Source organism: Aulonocara stuartgranti, assembly GCF_965226115.1.
Source record: "Aulonocara stuartgranti genome assembly, chromosome: 10".
NCBI lineage: Eukaryota > Metazoa > Chordata > Actinopteri > Cichliformes > Cichlidae > Aulonocara > Aulonocara stuartgranti.
This window is the reverse complement of record NC_138946.1, coordinates 12,080,913-12,104,938: the sequence shown is the minus strand read 5'-3', so window position 1 is coordinate 12,104,938 and position 24,026 is coordinate 12,080,913. Positions and strand designations below refer to the sequence as shown.

Genomic DNA, 24,026 nt, shown 5'->3' with positions numbered 1-24,026 from the left:
CTGCATATCCTGCCTTCTTGGATGACCTGATCATCCACAGTAACACCTGGTGGCCGTGTGCACTAGGTGGCCACGGTCCTGAGGCCGGCAAGAATCACGGCCAACCTATGCAGGTTTTAAAGCAATTCTTAATTTAAACACTATAAAATATATATGTGAAGTACATATACTGGAAAAACCACCCAAAAAAAAAATCGTACATAAAATACAGCTTTGTGTTTTTTCAGTGTTTATTTGTTAATTCCATTTCAGGACACAGTTTCTCATTCTTAATTTAAATTGCCCATTTAATGATGTGTGGGTGGCATGACCATGCACAACAAAGTTCTGAGTTATTTTTCAGTTTAAAAAAACAAAAACAAACAACAAATACGAACAAAACCAAAAAAATCTCAAACCTCCCACTCAGACTTGTAAAAATCATCTTCTGGGACTGGATGATGAACAGAGCAGTGGACACACAGACTTGACTGACCAGCAAGTGAGCGGGTGAGTCAGTTCACAAAATGCAATCCATGTATAGAACAAACAAACAAACACACAAAGCACACACACAAAAAAACAAAACAAAGAAAGAAACAAAAAAAGCAACATTTTACAACTTCAACCTAAAGCGCTCTATCTATGCAAGATAGCATGGGTGCTGTGTAGGAGTAGAGTCAGTTTCAGTCCACTTCTGTCAGGCCACAGGGTCTTCTGAACTCTTGACCTCGCTCATGAATCCACTTATTTGAGACTGATAAAAAGACAAGACAAATAAAATTAACCAAGTAAAGCAGCTTGAACATGCTGTCTAATAGCTTTTGACATTTTAAATCATACTTTTTTGTAAATAAGCTTGCACATCTCAAGTACCTAACGTAAACCACATTTAAGCCTGCTGGATTCTTCTCTTATTTATAATTAATTCAATATTTATACTTGTACAAATGGAAAAGCTAGAAATGATAAAATGTTATTTTTACATTGTATTAGGGAATTAGTTTTGCTTATTATAGTGCTGTTTTATCATTATTAGTTTAATTTCCTCTCTAATGCTGCCTCATGTTTTGCAATAACATCTTGAATTGTGAACCTGTTAATTCACATACTTGAAGTGATAGTGGTTGCAGAGTAGAGCACTTAAAAATTCTGTACAAACCAAAGAACACACCAGGACCAACTGGATTAAATATTAGATATCAAATATTTTATTTATTGTGCAGCTGTAATTGTCATTGACCTCCTGTTTTCTGTTTTCTTGTCTTTATGTATAATGAGAACATGGCCGTTTCCAAACCTATTTGATGAATCACAAATGTGGCTTTATAAATCTGAACTACAGCTTACCCCATTTGCTTCCTACTAGGACAGGACAGGCTGCATGTCTGGTCCTATAGTCTCCCTCACCGCTCCTGAACAAATTATACCAGAACACTGATGTTCCCTGTGGAAAAATAATTAGAAAGCAAATATGACGATAAAGTTGAGTGTCCAGTAAATAGGAGGTTTAAAAGTACTTTGAGTAAAAATGGCTTACTGCTCATGGTAGGGTAAAAAGTCAAGGGCACCAAAATAATTCTGGACTTGAATTAGCTTTAAAAAAAAAAAATTATAAAATCTTTTTTTTTTTTGTGTTTGTTCAGCTGTCTTTGTGAGATTGTGACTATTTCTGATTTTGTTAAAAAACTGTTTAACTATAAAGTAAACGCTAATAGCCTGAGGATAGCAGTAGTATAAAATAAAAAGGCAATACAAAGGGAATAATAATGCCAGTCTTCACACAAGCTCGCTCACAATCAAAGAAACATAAAAATATCATCACCTTTCTTGGCCAGATTACTGCTCCAAAGTCAGGGAAGACTGTGGCACCTCCTGCCTCAACATCACTCATCTGAAAAAAGACAAGATCATTTATAATCACTAGTGGTCACTGGCTTCTCGTAAGACGCTATTCCATACTACGCCATGTCTCAATAAGTTACGTAAAAAATAAAAAGTGTGATTGTTCATGTTGTGAAGTTCTTCCCTCAATGCTGTTAGTTTTCTTTCATCCTTAAACTTGTTTACCAATTGTTACCAATTTACGGTATAGATTAGGGCTGGGCGATATGGCCTAAAATTCATATCGCGATATAATTTGAAGCATGTGCAGTAACGATATATATCGCGATATATTCTTTTCTTCTGTATAACGTATTTTCCACACTATAAGGCACACTTAAAATCCTTTAATTTTCTCAAAAATTGAGAGTGTTCCTTATGTATGAATTCTGGTTGTGCTTACTGACCTCGAACCGATTTGGGCTAGGAGAAATCTGTTAAAAAATGTTTTAGTACAACTTTGGTAAGCTGCACTGCTTGATGGATTGTCAGAGCATTACGGCTGCCGTAGTGAGGAGCTTCGGAGTAATCTGGGTCCAAAACTCCATCCGCTTCAGGTCCCAAAGTCAAACGAACACTGAGAGTTAAAAATGGTCTAAATTCTTTCATCTTTAATAAAATCATCAGCGATGCTGCTTTACCAGGTGTAACAAGTAAGTTTAACATCCAGGCATCCATGAAAACAGAAGTTATTAAATTTAACGGAGTTAGAAGTTAACAGGAAGTTAGCTCGCTAGTTTCAACCTAAACATGACACCATGTTCTGGCTGAGAGATTTTTGAAACTAATTCAAACGTACAGATCTGCTACCACTTCCAACATAAATGAAGACAGGAAACTAAACAGCAGTGGCATTTGCAGGGTTACTGAAGTTGGACTACCTGGTATATAATGTTGTGCTACGTGATTGCTAGCGACACAGCTATGTTAGCATAATATTAGCACAGTGAAGCTGGAGGATGAACATCAACTTTTTTTCCACTCGATAAAAGTTAATGTGAGGGATTCTGGTGGTTAGGGACAAATGCAATCGCATAGCAGGATGCTATACACGGGCCAAACTTCAATCAGGAGAACAACTGAGATTATTCATCCACAGTACAAGGTTAGTTATTAATATACTGCGACAACATGGGAATAGAGCAGCTGCGAGAGAATTCAACATTAATGAATCAATGTTACGGAAGTGGAGGAAGCACAGTTTTTGGCTTTCCCCATATTTCAAAAGTGCTTCATCTCTTTGCTATGACTGTCGGCATAATTTGCAGATGATAATGGTTGTAGCCGTTGCGATGCTTTCGACCAAAACAGGCGCAGCTTGATGACATCATCAACGTGCGCTATCGCGATAGAGCGGTATAGTCAAAACCTCTACCGTTGGCCAAATTTATATCGTTTCTATCGTATATCGTTTATATCGCCCACCCCATGTACATGTATGATGTATGAATTTAAACCGTGAACGGAGGTGGGGTGCAGCAATCCATACACTACATGCTCTACATCATTCAAAATTAAAATCTTGTCTCATAGACAGCTCAGTGTTAGCAAAGGCAAAAGAAAAAACAAAAAAACAAAACAAGGTTCTTTGTCGGCCTGTTAATGGCGCACGGATAACAAAACTCTCTACAATATGTACCAGAACTGATTGACAGGTAAACATAATTTTGCTATGTATTGATATTATTCAGTATTATTGCCAAAGAAATGTTACAACCTTTTGCACTAATTCTTGATTGTGAACTTAAAAATGATGACAACACACTGCAGGTGAATTAATCTATGAAAGTCAATCAATCCAAGTCCAACATTGAGCCAGAGCTTTTGCTTATGCCCATGAAGCCGGAATGAAACGATGGAGAGTGGATGCCAGGAGACGGCCACCACTGCCTTCAATCAGCAGTGAACAGATACGTATACTTACGTAGTTTAAATAAGTCGCCACACGATTTCCAGTGCCTAATCTTTTGAAAGCATCTGGCTCATCTTTCTATAAAGATAAAATTTAAGAGTGAAGATACATAATAACAAACTGCACGCACATTACTTACGTAGTTTAGAAAGGTAGCAAGTCTATTTCCATCGACGTGGAGGTTGCTGTCAAAAGGACGCTGCAACAGATGTTTATTTAACCGATCACCAAATAGACTCAAAATTAGAGCCTGCCATTAAGGGCACAAACTACATTCAAATAAAATGTATTATTTATCTGTTATTTGTCAGACGTTTATGTTTTTTGCGTTAATTTGAGTTAAAGACACCTTTTTATATATTTATTGCATTATGTCTTCAAGTGAATAGAAGAGAATCACTCTTATTATTTAGCGCATTATTACCCTCAACTACATAATTGGAAAAATAAAAAGGTATATATGCATATGGTAGGGGTGCAACTATACTCGTATCGATATTGAACCGTTCGATACAGTGCTTTCGGTTCGGTACGCATATGTATTGAACAATACAAAATTTATTTTATCAACTTTTCTTCTGATGATGCTGTCTGTGTTGAGCGCTTAGTGGATTTGCGTTCGACTACTTCGCCTAGGCTGCACTGCCGAGCGCAGATCCACTGAGCGCAGCGCAAGTTAGCAAGACAGAAGCTAAGCTCGTTGCAACATGGCAAATTTAACCTCCCCCACCCTCATTCAGATGTGGCCTTTGGAACTATTTTGGTCTTCATGTGAAGTATGACCTTGAAGGTAAGCGCGTCATGGACTAAAGTAAAACAGTATGTCGGATGTGCCACTCAATGCTCAATTACATGGGTGGGAACTACTGCGTTAGCGCAGTTTGCTTGTTAATGTGTTGATGCTGTCCAGCCCCACGCACGGGGCGATCCATGGTAGCTCTTTAACGGAGATTTGCCATGTGGTGGCGTTAACGTCATTTCAGATTAACGCTGACAGCACTAGTGGGAACACAATGAATATGACTGCACATTTACTCTGACATCATCCTAGTGCAAAGACAAGAGGAAGCAGACAAAACCCAACTAGCACGCATGCTACAAACTTTACCCGAGTCATTTAGACAGCCGTTAGCACATGATTCTCCTTATGGGGACCTGATATGTTTAATATGCTGCTGAGAATATAGCCCAGAAGAAGCGTATAGTATAGCTTTTATTTTGGAAAGAGCCATTTCTCTGTAATAAACTCTCTTTTCCAAAGATGAGGGATTTCTCGATCAGATAGATTTATTATTTTATGCCTTTGTTGTTTCAGCAACATTAAATAAAAAAAACTGTAGGTTTGAGTTAAAATATATATTTATAATTTTAAATAAATGACAAATTAAAAAAGCATGAAAATTTTTTTGTTTCGAAAAAATATTGAACCGTGACACCAAAGTATCAAACCGAACCGAACCGTGAATTTTGTGTATCGTTGCACCCCTAGTATACACACATATATACACACATGTATTAGTCATTCTGCAACACAAGTAATTCTGTTCACAAGTAAGACATATTTAAGTTAAGCTTTGGAATGTGGGAAGCATGCCAAGACAAACCACAGCAGTTTTCACATCCACAGTGCACACAAACTTTCACATAAAAAGTGAACTTACCCTGGAGAAGTCAAAATGTGGCTCATACTGTCCTCCCACGCCATAGTTTGCAACCTGGTCAGCCAATGACAAAAATGACCCTTAGATAGAGGTGATAAATAAACTCTCCTGTCCACTGAAAACTGAATTATTAACTCATGCTGTTGCTCTGTGTATCATTGAACTTGTGCAAAACAACTAAGCTACACTACATAAGACTACAAATCAAGAAGCCACAAATCTCAGTAATGGCAAAAATAATTAATTGATAAAGGGAAATTATCCCAGCTAATTCTGCATCATTATTTCTAACAGACTTTTGAAAATATTTATCAATTATTTATATTTCATCTTTTAACATTGCAAACTCCTTTACAATACTTTTAGTGAGTAAGAAACTTTTATTCATGCAACCTTGTCAAAGGTTGTCTTTATTTTTTACTTGATTCATTTGTTTGGTTATATTCACATTATGTGCCAGAGGGGTTTTTATTATTGTTTGTTTGTTTGTATTTAAAGCCATGTAAAGGTTATTATTAATTCATATAGAACATATTTATAGCTTGTATAAATATGAATTTTACTTTTAAAAGTACACGTCTTGTGTGTGAAGCTGTTGCATGTTTTCAGTATCCGTTTGATGGTTTCATGAGTAAGCTCTGACCACTGTCCTCTAGTGAATTTGGCACTTCAATCAGAATTGCTATACCTCCCTTAGAAACTATGAAAACAGAAAATATCCAACTTATGGAATAGCGATGGTTTGGATTCGTCTAATCGTCTAAAGACACTCTTAAATAAACCAGATCAAATCACGTAAAAGTAACAGCATCATTATTTTTTCTTCCATTATTTAAGAGTTAGTATTTAATTTACAAGTTTAAAATAAAGTACAGTAAGTATATGTAAAATGTATGAGCAACTCAAAAGGAACCCCATAGAGTGAGCCCACAGGCTGCTGTGAGATAAAGCAGATGTACAATGTAAACATGGTCAAAGCTGTAAGTGATTATCTGGGGTTAATGCCTCGATTTGGCAAAGTCACCAGTCTTAGTGGAACCTTTAGGAGTACAGTTATCTCTGATTTCATATGGGACTGCACACTGATATGAAAAACTATATGATGAGATAAGAACATCTGAACTGGATAGGCATGCTTACCTGTTCCTCTTGAAAGAAAGTGACATTTCATTATAAAATTACTTCATATTATTCATCTGTGATTAATTTTCTGCACATGGGGACAACTAATCGCGCCCATCCACATATTACATGCAGTCACTTTAAGGCTCGCAGAAACTAAATGCTCCTGTGTGTGTAGAATTGGAGTGAATGTAAAAACTAGCTCTCAAAGAGACAGAGATGTTAGAAATAAAAGACATAACCGAAGTCTCCCGTTGGACTATTTCTTTGTAGTTTCGATAATCTCGGTTTCAGCTGGAAAAATGGATCCAAAGAAGTGATGGTGCACAGGCACATCTGAAGTGAAGACTTAATTATTTAGAGGCTATTCATATATCATTAACTCTACTTTGGGTTATTGAAATCTGGTTAAGAGAAATGCTGTAATTTAAAAAATAAATAAATAAACAAAACAAAAACATATTCTGTCAAGTGAATGCACCAATCATTCATCTATTGAAGTTAAAGGGTAAAAACAGTATTTTTAAGTGTCTGAGTAGGATTTTTGACTTACTGAGTCAACACTCACTAGTTACACAGGTTAGGCTAAATATCAAATGTGTGAAATAAACTCCATTACCTGCAATAACTCTGCAGTTTCTACTGTGAGACCGGTGATGTCTTCTATTCTCTGATTGACTCTGTCAATGACGGGGTCCTCCTCTCCTTCTAACCACGCACTGAATAAACAAACAAGTATTAAATGTGGCCCACACACACACACTTAAAAACAATTCGCAATTTAGAGAAACAAGACAGGATATACAACAAATGATGATACAGTTTTATTCTGACCTTGTTGTATAAAGTACTCTGAGTACACGAGTAGAGTAGAAAAGCACTATATAAGAACCAGTCCATTTAGTGAAGCTATTAAGATTTTGTCCTATTAAAATATGTTTGGACCATCAGCATCATTCACTTGACACATGCAGTATCGCTGGTTCAAGACCAGCAAGAGACCCAAATCCAGCCTCAGGAGGATACAAGCTACTGTATTCCTGGAATCCGTCATAACTAAAGAAACTAAAAACAACAAAACAAAACCAAAGGATCCTTTTTTCCTGGATGCGTTACCTTTTCGAGACTCTGTAGTTGGCTGTGGTCAGGACACCTGTTTTGGGATCACGGACAGTGGCTCTTGCAAGCTTGAAAAAAATAAATAAAACATAAGAACAGAAAGAAATAAAACATTAAACAGAAGAGTTAATCCAACCATTCCAGTTCTACGTTGTGGTACCACTCTTCTCATCCCCTCTTAACTGTTAATCTTAAATACTTTACAACTATTTCTTATTTATATATGCCGAGCAATAAAAGTTGTTTTTTTTTTTTAAAGTCCACGTTCTGCTCTGTACAGCTTAGCCTGAATGAGTTTTTAAACACAAAGAACGTGCACTCGATCAGCAGCTGTAAGAAGGTAATGTTCAAAAGCTTTCCTCCTGTGCATTAGTCTCATTAACCTTTAAAGTAATTAAATATTTTAATGGTGGTCAGCAAGAAAATATTCTGTTTCCATTTTATTAAATGCTTCTTGTCTTACCCTGGGTTTTGCCAGTTCTTTGATCTTCTCAACCTCCTCATCTGACAACGAATCCAGGTAGCGCACAATGTGGGGGCTGTCCCACTCGTCCTCTTCTTTAACAGGCTTCAGCAGAAGACGAGGGTTTCTTTTCCCGTCATGGTAGCGACAAAACAAACGGCTCCTCCTCGCTTCAGTCTAGTAAAAATAACAAAGAAAATTTTTAATTTTGCCATTCTTTTCAATTTTATAACTAACTTTAATGGAAACAACGTGCAGTGCCATGCATTTATAATGCAGCCTCATAGTAGCACAGGTATCTGAGCTTGGTAGCAGGGTTGACTGACCTCTTCATCATTTTAAGCGTCTAAACTTAAATAGACTACAGAACTATCTCTGTTGTAAATGACTCTGTACTCCGTGCGTGTGGTTTTTCCTGTGTTCCTGTTTGTTTATACAGAGAGCGGCCTAATTTTGTTGTTTAAAGCAAGAGTTGTAGCTTAGGTACCAAAAGGGTTACTAAATCATACACTAGTAAAAACACTAATGGAATCCAGTTTCTTTTGGTTCAGCCTGCTGACAATAAACACATCTAATTATGCAATAGGTTTCCAGTTGTTGTCTATAAAAGTTTCTGTGCTCTTATTGTGCACAAATAATCACCATGTTTGGACAATTATACTTTAATCCTCCTTTATAGTTTGGTTATAGTTTGCACATAGAAAAATCTGCAACAGAGTCAAAATTAGTTTCTTATGTATTGCTTTTCAGGATTAAATACATCTTAAATCAGGGCTGACGTTTTTGGCTTGGCTAGTGCTGATTTTACATAGCATCAGAAAAACAGCCTAACAATGAATGTCCATAAAAATCAATGAAAACACATAAATATTCAATTTAGGATTTGGTTTCACAAAATAGCGACTCAAAATAGAGTCTGCAGGATGACTCGCCATTTGGATCCCCTCTCCTCTGCACAGAGCCTCATAGGACTCTCTCTCAGGGAGATGGTCTTTGGGTCTACTGTAGGTTCCCAGCTGAATGGGCTCCTCAGATGGAGGCTGGTAGTCTTGGTTCATCTCACGGAGCTGCTTCATCAGTAGCTGCTCAAAATAACGGAGGTTTCCTCCTGCCCTCTGGTGGCTGGGATCTGTCAATACAACAAAAGTGATTAGCAGAGGTAGAAGAACGTGATGATATGAAACACTTTGGAGCCGTATCCCGTGTGTGCTAATAACACATTTCAAACAGTAGTCATAGTAGGTAGACACTGAAAACAAACAAACAAACAAATAAATAACCCTGAAATCTGGCTGTTTTCTATTTTATTTTGTTAAGACTTTGTGATATAACTGCATTTACTCATTTGCCAGCAACAGAACAATTATGAGTATTTTTAACTTCAAATTTTTTTAATCTTGAAGATTTTCTTAGTGAATACAACACTAAGAAAACCTACTATTATCAAAAAACTTCTCCTTTGTGTCTTCTTCTTGTTATTTGTTGTTGAGTTACTAAAGTAACTGAGTTAAATAATGGAAAAAGTGCACCCTCTTGTGGAATTTGCAGGTAGTGCCTCTTCATTGAAGCCTAATTAATTTAGCAGCAAAGTCAGCTCATTTACAGAAACAAAGAAACTTTAAGTGTATTTTAGTTATTGTTTATCCTACATGTTGATTTTGTTGTGGTTCTTCTAGGGTGTTAATGTGTTTGCAGTTTGCTGGGTGTAGTTTTACACAGGACTGTAAGCATGTGCGCTTACAGCATTACACATTTAGTTAGGAAATTTCCAGAATGACTACAACCTCAGGATCTCCTGATAGAATTAATATTACTGCAGGTTATGAGACAGTGAGAATATCATGTTTCTCTCCTCCATTTCAGATGTGCTGTCTTGTATATAAATAGCCAGGTATGTGCTGGAAAATGTCCGAGAAATGTGTTTTCATGCTGTACATTTGCGTCCCACTTTTACGGGCGAGTCACATACTGGAGTATTTCTGTATGAGGTGCTATTTGTAGGATATTTTTGCCGCACTTGATGGCATACCGTTTCACCTCTACAACAGCTCGATTCATTTCACTTGACAAGTAAACAAGTATACCACAACTTAAAAATGCAGCTGTAGCCTGTGACCTATAGCTGTCAGAGCCTGTGATACAGAGGCTAAAATAACAGTTTAAACCCACAGGCCACTTTTTTTTTCTCGAATGGACAACTCCCAGCTACTGTGGTGAGCACAGAGCACCACAACAGTCAGAGAGGAGAGTGAACTGTAGTAACTAGTGAAACCAGAAGAAAGCAAACTATTAATTACAGCACAGTAGAGAAATTGAGTTGTAGAAGAAGGTGTAATTAGAAACAAATGAAAAAGACTTAAATCTTTAAACATATTTACATAAAACATTTGATCTAAACATGTGTCCCATGAACTCCATTCATCCAGTTTTTATATTTACAAGGAAGACTACATCTCTGTCCGACTCAGGCTGGAAATAGAGTGTGTGTGTGTGTGTGTGTGTGTGTGTGTGTGTGTGTGTGTAATGAGCGTTGGTGTGCAGGAAGAACGCTTCATTTTCCTATGTTGTGTCTTACCAATAGCTACAAGCCGTCGCGTCAGTTCAATGGCTCGAGGGAGGTCACCCATTTGGTAAACAGAGTAGCTGAGGTAGTCCAAAATGTCTGCCTTGGAAACCACAGCTTCCTCGCCATCGTCCAGCTGTTTCAAGGCCTGCTGCAGCCACAGCACGGCATGGTAATAGTCTGCATCGTTGTAAGCCGTCTTTCCCATGTCGAAGCAGTCATCCACGGTCAGTACAGCATTCGAGTGCACACCTGATGGAAACCACTCAGTAAGACTAAATGACTGAACAAAATGTACTTAAGACATACCACTTTTTTTTTTAAATGTGCACCATTTATTAAGTTATTAATAAATAACATAATAATTATTAAGTTATTTATTAACTTAATATTAATTACTTTTCCATGACATGCTTAAGTTACTCTGCCCTTTGTGATATTTTCATGCTTTTTTATATTCAACACACACACTTCTTGCTTACCTGGCAGCTTTCCTTTGGAGAAGGCTTCAGAATCCAGTTGGTACGTGTCCTGCAGGCGCATCAACGCCTTGGCTGCACCCGTCTCATCTTCCTCGTCTGGGAAATATTGTCTGTGTACGGACATGTTGGAGACGAACCCTGGACAGAAAGTGAGAATGTCTTTCTGTACATCTCATTTGCATGTATCACATGACACTCACAACACTCACATATAATTCAAATTTGGGTCATTTTTAACTTGTTGGTACTTAATCGTTTACTTACACATGCAGAACAGCAACATCATATTGATCTAGATGTACCAGCTCTAAAGGTGTAGCTGGAATGTGTCTTCGCCTTTTTAGTCAGTCTCTGTGTGTTTGCGTTTCTTCACAGACTGTACTACACAATAGCATCACAACCGTGCAATACACAGTTACAGAATTCTGTACACATATGCTAAGTTTATCTGCCTTACACAGATATGGTCCTGTGTCTAAACACGTACACACTTTCAGGTCCAAGTGCACAGAGACAAAGACACACACACTCTTCATTGCCAAAATATGCAGATATGAAGAACAGCTGCAGCTAAAACATGACAAGCTCTGTTCTTGATCACAGCATGTGGACAAAGCAGCACAGTAAACATTTCCACTCCCCAGCAAAAGCTGCATTCATTCTCCTCACATCCATTCTGGAGCTTATATTTGCTCTGTGCTGCTTGCCTTTTGGTTATGCTGAGAGATATATATTACTGTATATATTGTGTCATGGTGACAATACATAGAATAGGTGAATACGGGTTGCCAGGTAGAGTGGTTTGATTAGTCAGTAAAATTACAAAAAACTAGAAAAGTTTTTCCTGGTGGGTTTTGCTTTAAAAGCCATTAAAAGAATGCTATTGATTTGGGATTAATAAAGGGTAACATACAGATTTGGCCAAGAAAACATACACTGAGGTATTTCTCTATGTTTTGCAACATGCAATAAGTAAAGTGGCAAATGAACTGCTCTAGACACAGAGGTAGGCACTATTTAAAAAACATTTCCCCTTTGTCTGATTGTAGCATGCACGTGATGATCTGCAAGATCTCACAGACCACACAGAAAACATCCTAATTTTTCCAAGCAGAGTTCAAATCAGGGCACTTCACGAGTGCTCCTTTAGTAAAATACTGCTTTGGAGATATATCCTTACCATCAGCGGGATTCTGAAGTACCAGGCTCTCCAGTTCAGACCACTCAGTGTTGAGTCTCTTCATCAGTTTATAGGCATTCACTGGGTGAGCCAGGTAGCCTTCTGGGTCAGCGGTGGACACTCGGGTCAGGGCATCAAGTTTATTGGCCCAGCTAAGAAACGGATACAGGGTGATTCTACTACACATTTTATAGAGAGACAATACACTTCATATCAACTTACCCTATAAATGTGAGAACGGATTAAAGGAAAAGTAACACATAAACAGACTAATATGGGGTGATATCTGAGAGTTCAGAATGTACCTTTTTACAGCGGCCAGCTTGGACTCCTCTGCTTTGATGTACTCCCTCAGAGACTGAACCAGCTCCTTTTCTGTGTAGATCAGGTCTGTCATTTGGCCTGTAGGCACACACACAGATATGAAGGTAAATTAGACGTTTCACTGAGGATAAAGTCAACATCAGCTTGTTTATTATTACAATTTCAAGCAATTTGCAGGTTTAGTGTTTCTGAGACAAAATGACTCATTTCACATTAAAACTCCATCAAGCGATACTTGATGACATGTCGGTGCAGCGCTTAGCCTGCTGATCAGACGGTCGAGAGACCTTTCTGTTTGTTCAGCATGTTCTCCATGTGGGATTTTCCTCTGGGCACTCTTGTTTGCTCCCACAATGAACACAGGGATATTAGGTTAATGGGTAAATAAATATTAGCTGTAAGACAGGCACATTGGTTAGACTGTATTATAAAAAGCTGTATTAGTGTGCGTGGAAATATGTGAATACGTGTTGTCAGGTACTTTGGTTTGAGGAGTCAGTAAAAAAAAAAAAAACCCAAAAAGCTATAGAAATGTTTTTCTGTTGTATTTTGCTTTAAAAGCCAAAGAAAAAAATGAGTCTATTTCTGGTAACACTTTCTCCCCACCACTCCCCTCAGACTTAGGCTGAAAATAACTCTTCAGCCAAAAACTGCGGGGCTTTAATACTATAGAATTACTCAGCAAAATTACAGTTAAGCACCCACCCATGAGCCTTGGAAGAGATAGATGGGGTGTAGTGTGCTTAGTAAACATCCTCATTGGATTGCTTAGCTTAACAGAAGTTTTAAAAGACAGAGGATGACAAGTCTGCATTGTTTTTGCATGCAAACAGCATATCTGACCACCTAAGTGCATTAAATCAACAGAACAGCACATCAGTATACCTTTCCAAGCAATAAGAACTAACCAGTTGAGCGATGTGACACATATTGTATACAAAAAGCATTTTCTGTATGCCAGCAATGTCTCTGTGATTGCACAAATCAAGGGCATTGTGTAAGAAAAGCTTTTTTTCCCTTTTAAAGTGGTTCAAGAGATTAATTTCTACGGAAATCATGTTAAATATCTGAGCACTGATTTGAAAGAAAGAAAGAGGAATCTATGTACCACAACTATTTCTCTATAAAGTTATTATTAGTCCTCTTCTGGCCACATCCTCCATTTAATACAAAGTGAAAAGCACAGATGTACATTCTTGAGCAATTCAGCATCCTATTATTGTGGTCAAACGTGGCCGATTTGATTAAAAACAACACAGGTAATTAGTAAGGCATCAATCAAGATTGTTTTTTTTTTTTAAATCCAGAGTAGCACTGAGCTCTTGACCCGTGGGCTTGGTTTGATTAATCAATTGAATGAATGATTGACTATTCATGCAAGTCCTGTAAATGAGTCCCAAGTAATTCCAAACACCTGATGACAGATTAAAGGCTCACTCACCAATGCTTTCTAGAGTTTCTGGATTCTAACACTAAATGTTTAAAGAACTGACAAAGTTTGCAAATCTGCTTGAGGATAATTGTTGGAACAGATACTAATATTTTATTTTCTATTTGTTCTCTTGACCTTTTATAGAACATATTCATTTTATTTTGATGCCTTCCAAAAGATGGGATTTTCCCCACAATTTTATTACCCATTGACTTATAATAGGACAAAAAGGAGGCAATACAGGTTAGCAGCAATGTCTGTCAAATTCTACCAGTCTCTCTCTCTCTCTCTCTCTCTCACACACAGGACACCGATCGGCCTGACTCATTTTTAAGAGTCAGGCCCAAGGACACTTCAGTATGTGAAGGAGGCAGCGACACTGTGATAAGTGGACTAGCTGCCCTGACAACCAGTAAACCTACCAATGGATGTAAAGATCTCTGCCCGTGTGGTCCGGCAGCAACACAGCAGGACCGAGGAGACAAAAAGCAGGACTTTGCTCATTCTGCCTTGTTCAGTAACCTGCAATTACATAAAAAAAAACAAACCATAATCACATCATGTCACAGTGGCACGCAAAATAAACTAGTTATGCTGAACATTATAAAGCATATAAAACGATTTTTTTATCCACCGTTTTCTATAAATCTCTATGAATAAAGTGTCTTTTTTGAAGTATTCCTCCTTAAAGCCGTTTAACACAATTTGTAAGCGTATCATATATAAAAAGTTTCAAACTTTCAGTTTGTGTTACACCAAGTCTGACTCTGTGTTTCCAGACTAAATTTGCAGATCGCCAAACAATTCTCAAAAGTTTCCAGCACGTTTCCTACAAATGAGTCATGGTCTATTGTTCCCAGTTCTCACTGAGAAGGGAAAAATAGGGGACACAGCTGTAACTGAACAGTATATTTTTAATATGTTTATGTGTGTAATTTTCTCATTTCTCTTTCCATCAGGGTCGCGCCAGGTCGGCATAAGTTCATTTTCAGTCTCCTGCTCTACAATTCAACATGACAACCAGAAAATTTATTTTGGAAATGAGCTCGTGCACTGAAGATAATCTTATGTACCTATTTACTTACTTACGTGCCTTGCTTTTAAAAATATAACCTACATTTCCATGCAATTAGATGCATTTGACACACTAAATAAAACACAATAAGGCACAAAACCTCAGTGTTTATTAATGGCAGACTTTGCCACAATGCATTAGTAGTGTTATGAGGATTAAGTATCGGAGCCAGCTACAGGGCTGAGCAGAAAAAGTAGAAGTAACATCAGTCCAAGACTGTAAAAAGCAACTGTGTGCTACTTTCTCCTTTCCTTCTGTTTTTAAAACATCACTTGGCACTGATGACTGTTTACTACAGTATGTTTAAAACGTACACATCTATAATTCTAACTGCAAGCACAGACACATTGATGTTTGAATAAATTTGAGTAAAGAAATAGCTTAATAACCTCCTGGAAAGAGAAACTATTTGACTGACACCTTCTGGGCAAATTCAGTGATTTTCTACAGTGACAATAAGAAAGCAACATGATGTCCAAAAGGAACAAGTATAACAAATTTACAGGAAATAAATGTCAGTGTGTAAGCACCATATCTGTCTGCCAGTGATGGTGTGACGCAAACACAGGTGGAATGTGGCTCATATGTGACATCCTGATTCTTCTGATGGGGTAAACATCTGACACAGACATGCCGATGCTAATCTACAGCAGGCGCGACTGAAGAAAGGCTGTGAAATCTCCTTAACGTGTATAGGAAAGAACTATTTTTCCTCATCTTCTCTTTTAACATTTACAATTACAGCTATTACACTGGAATGTACCACAGAGGGTGTAACTTTGTAGCCAAATGATCAAAAAAATGATATGACTGGACCAAGATTCAGGAGAGACGAAGCAGCACACATTTAGCCGCACTGTTCATTTTGGGATTAAAAGAAAAAGTTACACGTTTTTGAAACACAGAAAAAAAAAAAAACTTTCACTGTCTCTTCCTGAATGTATGAGAGCTTTAAATCAGTTCACAAAGAATGTGACTAAATTTGCATTGTATGCAGAATAAATATATTTGCATTTGAGTGACACGACTGACAAAAAGCACAAGCCTTATGCTGAGCTGACAGATGTATATTGGCTGAAAACCTTTATGCTGAACTCAGAAAGAAGGCTAAGACATTCTTTAATGCAACTTTGTGTGCATTACTAAGACTATATATATTAATAAATATATTCCTTGCAGTATAAATTCAGCTTCTTGTGTGTTACGTTTAAGCATTTTGAGTTGGCTTAAACACTGGCTAGATAATCATCCCCAAAGTCTCAAACTAAAAAGTAAACAATTGCTTCTCTCGCCTTGTAATTTACAGCCAGTATCATTGCTCAGCTCAAACAGAGTCTGGCCTGTTTCTGCAGGTGGCAACATTCCTGAAAAAGAAGACTGGTACACTTACTACTCGAGTGGTGTCGGGTTTTTCTAGAAAGTAAAATGAGGGGGAGAGGACAGGCTAGGATGTCCAGAGAGGTCCCGAGAGTGCAGGTATGCACAGCTGCACTTTGTACACAGGCCAAAGTTGTGTGCATGCATCTCAGACCGAGGTAGGTAGGAGAAAGCAGGCAGATCTTCAACATTTTGCCATTGCATTAAGGAGCATCAGTTTTAATGTTGAGCATTTGCAAAACTGGCCTGAACTCAATGATAATAGCCTAAAAGTATCTCTGCCAGTTCATACTGAGGTTGAGTTTGTTCAGACTTTCCTGCTTTACATGGAGGAGTGGCTCTGTAAGTGAGATAAGGAACCAAAGCAACACAGTCTCTGGCAAAGACATCAGGATGCAAGGTCTGCAGTGGGGCAGGGGTTCCTATTAGGAGCAAATGTTTGCACTTAGAGTAAAACGTTCAACTTCTGTGGTCATCTTGTTCTACTCTTCTATGGGACTTTACATACTTGAGAAAAACTAAACACAACAAGCATGGCTGGTCTATGCAACATCTGTCCGACTGGTGAAAACACTAAAATAAATTTGAGTTTTAAGAGGAAGAAGATTAAACATATCAATGTGCAAAGATAAAATATCTTTCATTTAATATATGTTTATATAAACATTTCATTTCTAAGAAATACAAACAAGGGGGAAAAAATTAAGCATTTATGACCTCGGGCTTGTGCAAAGAGGACGGAGCAGTCTGAATGATGCAATATTTCAACACTGCTGCAAAATACTTCTACCAAATTTTGTTTAGTTTTTCCCCTGAAGCCTAACCTTGAATCTGAATGGCTCATGTTTGCAGGACATATGCTCCATGACAGCACGGGTGGACATTCTAGCCAAAAGCCCATATGTTTGGATCACTTTAAAGGCAAAAAGTGCCACTTATTAATCTCTGCACCCTGTTTTTCACTCTGACTGTTGTGTGAATGTTGTGAATGTTTGTCCACTCACAGCTACTTCAAGTCTGGTACGCTAAATCTGTTATAACTCCAAGATGGAAAGTGTGTCCAATGAGCACCCCAACCATTTTGTAATCAGTCACACATTTAATTGGGTCACGCAAGGTAGATCACGTGTTGTTATTTATTTAATGATGACATCTGTACAATTCCTCTGGAAAATTATATTCCACAATGTTGAAAACAGTGACATCGCCCACCCAAACATAACAGAATAGTTTAAATAGAATTATGGATGAGGAAGAAAGAAGTTGAAGAGCCCAAAAGAAATTCATTTCTGAGTAGATTTTTGGCCCCAAACACCAAATTCCAGTGTTTGATAAACCTAGATGGGAGTAAATGCAGCTATCTTTGCATGTAAGCAAAAAAATGGAAGTTGCATGCCAGAAAACTAAAATCTGAAAAGAGAGAAGAAGAAAAAAAAGGCCTGGTACTTGCCAATTTTTTCCACTCTGGTGCACTAAGAAGAAAAGCAAGCAGTTGATGTTTAACAGATATTTTAACGACTGATGTAATCAGTAAATAGGATCAAACTCAACGGCCACACGCAGACATAGACACATAACCACGTCACATGCATGTTACACGGTGCACCGCATACAGCATCTGCACGTACCATACCCAGAACAGGTGAACGTGCCCAGGCAATCAATGGCCATCAGTCTTAAGACACAGAACTATCCTCCAGCAATGAACAAAAATTCCAGAGTCAACCTGGTGATCGTTGCTAATCTGTGCAGTTCAAATTACACTGTGGGCAGGAAAAAAAAAAAAGAGATTTCCCTCTTTAACACCCAGCTTAGGTTGGTTACGGTTTGTGTTTTTTAAGATCCTTACTGACAAAGTACTAACAATTTGCTCAATTCTTCAGGGCTTTTAGTATAAGCGGGCAACCCCTTCATTCATTTTCATCTATAGCCACTCGCACTTTGACTTTCACTTCCACTAAACGTCACAGGATGAGGTCAGCAAAGTGGAGCAATTTTGTGGTTTTGTGTGGTCAGCAAATCAATGGAAATACTACTTATGACACATCCCCTACTTTGATATGGAAAGAGAGCATTCCTCATCCAAGATCCCAATCATGTTCTGCTGACCATGGAAACATTATCCAGAGGAAAAGCATGGAAAACTACTGACTTCTACTGTGGTTTATATTAAGGCAAGTTTGCTGGAGCTCAATAATAACCCAAATCACCCTAATTTAATAAGTTATTAAATAAAACAAAATATATTTTATCTTTGCATTTATTTGGGGATTTTACCTACTTGACAGCAAGACAGTTGTAGCATTCAGTTTAGTTGAAAACAGTTGGATCAGGACAGTGGCTGCAGCTTATTTAGTAAGAGTCACCTGTCTTCTGGGTTTATGCAGCTGGCAGATGTATTTATTTGTTACCTTCCATTTTTACACACTCCCATAACAGCCAGAGACAATTATTTGCATTCTACCATGCATAAATCACTGCAGGGCATCACGCTACCAGGCCAGTATATTTAGTGACGCTGTGCCATTTGTTAAGGGAGAACAAAGCCCTTTTTTGGAGCTATGCAAGACCTAATCTTTTGAACCCAGTGAACAGTAGGCAGCCACAGTGAATTCACCCCCTTTAAAGGGAGTTAATTTATATTGCAATTACATATAACAGCCCTGTGTGACCTATTTCTACGAATCTAATGTGAGTATAATAAGCATTCAGCGGTTTTACATGATTTATTCGGATAACTAAAGTTATTTAAGTTTTGATAACTAACAATTTTTCGTAATTTTCAAAGACACATATATATCTGATAGCTGCACGTTCCTTAGTGTCGTAAATTGATCTTTTTTATTACTCTAACATTAGATGAAACTAATATTTTTGGATTTTGTATAAGTACTTTAACTGCCACTGCTATCCCATTCGTTTTACATGGTTATTTGGCATATTAAAAGCCAATAGCGATCAAAATAATCGTCAGGTGCAGAGCTAGAGGTGATTTGTTTGCGGTACATGAAATAGAAACAATGTAACTCCGCGAGGCTGGAATATGTGTCGATAACTGCTAACATCAGACCAATCTTACGCTGCTTACGTGTCTGCGTGAGAGCAGAAATTAGGTAAAGATGAGCAAAACTCACTCTTCCCCCGCGACCGAGTGTGCAGACCATCTCCAGAGTAGAGGAGCCGTCCCAGTGACGTCAGCCCGGGACGGCTGTTTCTAGAAATTCCCAACACTTCCCTTTTTTTGGTCCCGTAAATGTCCTGTAGTCCGTGCTGTGTAGAGATTTTAATTCACTGTGCCGAAAAAAGCTACACTTTCCGATTCAAAGTATGTGTGTGAGTGTGTGTAAAACACAGAATGTCATCCACGCGTGAGATGCTCGGTCACGAAGTTTCGCGCAAACTTTCAAAACTTTCTCCTTGTCCGCTGTGGAACATTTGCTACTCAGCTGTGTCTCGCATTATAATGTAACCGGGAATGAACACAAACCTCACTGAATAACATGTTGTGTTTTCTTTAACCTTGGGAACCTGATAGTCTGTACAATCTGGTGCACTAAAAAAACAACAGAAGCCTGTTGGACCCACGATTGACAACCATCCCAGCATGTTCGGGAGGCATGCGAGCTCAAGGACTCAGCCGTGATGTAATGCTACACAGCATTTTGTGCGATAGCTAATCCGAGACAGCATTTAATGTCAGCTTACCTTCATTCTCGTGGCTTTCAAACGGGATAGTCACGTTTGAGAATGTGGACGCAAATCCACTTGGCACCCAGGGGTTATGAAAAGTACGGAGAGGGGAGGAAAGCGCTGCCACGTACAGAACCTCCCGAAAGGCTCACCCTAATCCTTTGAATAGATGCGCAGAGACATTCCTGCGGCTTCTAAGCTGTAGGGTGGAGAATTGGCTCTTCTTATTTAGAAAGTAAGACCACAGTCTTATTTTTTAATTAAAAAAAATAGTGAGCGTGTATATACATATATGCGCATTTTTAACTTTACATGATTACGATTTTTTGTTTTATTTCAATCAGAATCAGAATCAGAAAGGGTTTTATTGCCAAATGTTGAGCGGGTTTACAACATTAGGAAATTGCTGCGGTCAATGTCATATTATATACAACTCCGTTTTATTTTACATTTTGCAATGGTAACTGTATTTATGTAGTCCATTTAATTACCTGCAAACTCAGTGTGCTCAGTACAGAAGAACATAAAAACCTGTGTAGGTTTAGAATAAAGGCTAAAGGCAACGATATATATATATATATATATATATATATATATATATATATATATATATATATATATATATATATATATATGAGCAAAATAAAGTCAATAAAACCAAAAAACTCTTATTGAGCCTGTTTCAATTTAAAAAAAAAAAAAAGTTTTTTAGTTTGTTTTTAAATGCACATATGCAATTGTTCTCAGGTCAGCAGGCAGCTTGTTCCAAAGAAAAGGACCCCAGTAAGTGAAAGCACCCTCAGTACACTGAGATCTAATTCTAGGAACAGCTAAAGGATTTGCACCTGGTGACCTTTGAGGGCTGACTGGACTGTAAACAGTGAGCAAGTCAGAGATTCCCTGGGGGGCTTATGAACTACTAAAATGATTTTAAAGGTTCTGTATTGCACTTGGAGCCAATGAAGTGCCTTCAATGCTTGGTTTGTGCTCAACTTTCCACATATATGTAATGATTTTGGCTGCTGCATTTTGAATCAGCTAAAGTGTTGATGGTTTGGATAATTTTGCCTTAAAATAATCTAACCTTCTTGATGTGAATGCATGGACCAGTTTCTCAGAGTCAGTTTGAGATAGAAATTTTCTAACCATGGATATGTCTTTTTAAGTGAGTGAAAGCAATTCTCGTAATTCTCGTATTGATGTAATTATCAAAAATGATCAAAACTGTGATCACTGTGCAGAATGATACCGAGTAATATGGCATTCAGTAGTTAATGTCATCAATGCAAATCATTAGTTTGTGAACAGAGGATAGCTCATCAGAGGAAAAAAATAAGTACAACTGTGTGTCATCTGCATAAGATTGGTAGGACATATTGTTATTCTTTATGGCAGTACTAAATAGGAGCATGTAAAGGTTAAACAGCAATGGAATAAGGACAGACCCTTGAGCCCCTAGTTAAATTTTGAGTTGTTCAAGTTGTAAATTGCCATTTGAAACATAAAAATTTCCACCCTTTAGATAAAATGAAAGCCAATCAAGAACCTGTTCTATTAAACCAACTGTGCCATGCAGCCTTTGAATTAAAATGTCAGGATAAACAGTGTTGAATTCAGGAGTGAGATCCAGAAAAGCTAAAATTCTTTGTGCGTCACTACTGATCTTTAGGTTATTGATAACATTGATGAGAAATTTAGAGGGTATGGTTTTGGAGGGGTTAAGTAGTTTGTTAGTGGATGAAACTACAAAAGCACAATTAGACTGGTTATTGTTAATGAACTGGAAGATGTAAGATTGTCTTGTTAATTTTATTTTACTGCAGTAAAGTGCATTTTTATGGCTAGATTATCCAGGTCATTTGTCACAATAATTCAGGGTTAAAAATATACATACTGGCTTAGATATATACATACACGGCAACTAATATTTGGTAAAATGACCTTTTGTAAATTACACCTCAGTGCTTTTGGTAGCCATCAACAAGCTTCTGGCATAATTCCGGCTGGATATTTGACTGCTCACCTTAGCAGAATTGCTAGAGTTCATCTGAATTTGTTTCCAGGCACTGATCCAGCTTTTAACCCTTGTATGGTGTTCGGGTCTGTGAGACCCGTGTTCATTTTTCTTCAAAAGAAAAATCAAACAATTAATTATTTTTTCACGTGTAAATGTGTTGTGTCTTTCCACTCACTCCACTTGATTATAACTGATTTATTTATAACATTTTATATAAAAGAAAAACGAGAAGCACATTAATTCATAAATGTGATCTAACAAAGGTAAAGGGAAAAAATTAACCATGTTTGCTGTTCATATGTCTTGTAATTGGGATGAAGTAAACATCTGTTGAGTAATTTAACATAAAATTGTTTGATAGTGTTAATTTGGAAAGCCAAAACTCTAGCGGGTCCACCAGACCCATGAACACTGGCTGAGTAACAAAAATACGAACACCACACAAGGGTTAAGTATGGTCCATATGTTTTCAATAGGGTTGACATCAAGACATTGGGAAGGCTATTCTGGAAGCTTAATGTTTGCCTGCTCTATCCATTCAAAAACTACCTTTGATGTGTGTTTTGGATCATTATCTTGTTGGAGCATCCAACTGTGCTCAATCTTTATCTCATCTTATAATAAAACTTTATTTGGCTTGTCCACATGGGTAGATGCAAACGTCAGTCGAGCTTGGAACAGGAGCTTCTTTCTTGGTTGATGTAAAGGTTCCTTCACTGGTGTTCCAGCAACAGAACTGAGAAATCATTAAAAGCCCCAAATTGCCATGACATTCATGCCCGTACTGTGGAAGTGTACAGTATGTGAACGTTTGACTAGCTGTAAATACAAAGGTCACCTCATCCAAAGTAACAGGGTAATGTTACACTAAAGAACTAAACACACATACTGAACATACTAAATAGTTGTGTTATACAACTGTCTCAAAATAAGAGCACCAAGATACGTCATCGACAACTGCACTTCAGTTCAAAGGACAGCAACAGTAACACCTGCATTCACAATTCACTGGAAGCTCCCATGAAGGAAACATTTTTCAATGCATATATATATATATGAAGGAAAAGGAAATGAAGACATTTTCTTCCCCAAGGAATCCAATTACAATCAACTCTTTTAGAATATTTACGGTAATGTGATCCCTGCAATTCTGCACGTTTACAGTTGGGTCTGGGTTTCCACAGCTTGTTCGCTGGGTGGACTAAAAACCATCTGGAGTATTTTAGCACATTGCTTTTCAATTACCTGCTATTCTTGAAGTCTTTGCCTGTATTTTTCATTTTCCCTCGAACATTATGTTTGTGTATTATGTGCAAGAGAAATTCTCTTCAATAACATTTAATAGGCCTACCTTGTAATAAAACTTGTATAATTACAAGGCAAGCAATGGGATTGCAGAGGAATATACTGTAACACGTGGAAGACCTATGTGATGAAAGACTTGCTGAAATTGCAGCAGGCACTAGCACTAGTGTTGTTTCTGCAGTGAATAAGATGCTTTAATGTGCTTTGGCTGCTTGTATGAGAAAAATATAGCTTAGCTCAACTGTATCAGTGTAGTGTTTTTTTAATACAATATACTACACTACAATGTGTAGATAGAAAGCAAAGCTACCTCTTTCTGCTATGTGACCTATTTTCTCCAGGTCTTCAACAAATCTTGTTTCTACACATCATGACTCATCATTACTCATACGAATAGGGTCTTTTAACCGAAGGAAGACAAAACTAACGTGTTCCGCATCC

At 37.7% G+C, this 24,026-nt stretch overlaps 1 protein-coding gene across 4 annotated transcripts; it reads right to left on the bottom strand.

The window, feature by feature from the left end:
- Positions 1-212: 212 nt before the first annotated feature.
- On the bottom strand, positions 213-20,434 carry p4ha2 (procollagen-proline, 2-oxoglutarate 4-dioxygenase (proline 4-hydroxylase), alpha polypeptide 2). 4 transcript variants are annotated; one of them, XM_082549307.1, is made up of 15 exons: positions 20,279-20,434; positions 14,544-14,643; positions 12,671-12,767; positions 12,366-12,517; positions 11,186-11,323; positions 10,716-10,955; positions 9,073-9,269; positions 8,141-8,317; positions 7,675-7,745; positions 7,178-7,277; positions 5,437-5,490; positions 3,788-3,853; positions 1,805-1,873; positions 1,330-1,426; positions 213-736 (listed from the first exon to the last, which is right to left on the bottom strand). In XM_082549307.1, exons 1-15 carry the CDS (start codon positions 20,282-20,284, stop codon positions 666-668), a joined length of 1,635 nt encoding a protein of 544 aa, XP_082405433.1. In that variant the 5' UTR covers positions 20,285-20,434; the 3' UTR covers positions 213-665. The 4 variants fall into 4 exon arrangements, 3 of the variants coding, with proteins under 3 accessions (XP_082405433.1, XP_082405432.1, XP_082405431.1); XM_082549306.1 differs by lacking the exons at positions 3,788-3,853; positions 20,279-20,434 and adding exons at positions 3,915-3,974; positions 19,708-20,140; XM_082549305.1 differs by lacking the exon at positions 20,279-20,434 and adding an exon at positions 19,708-20,139.
- Between the last annotated feature and the right edge of the window lie 3,592 nt (positions 20,435-24,026).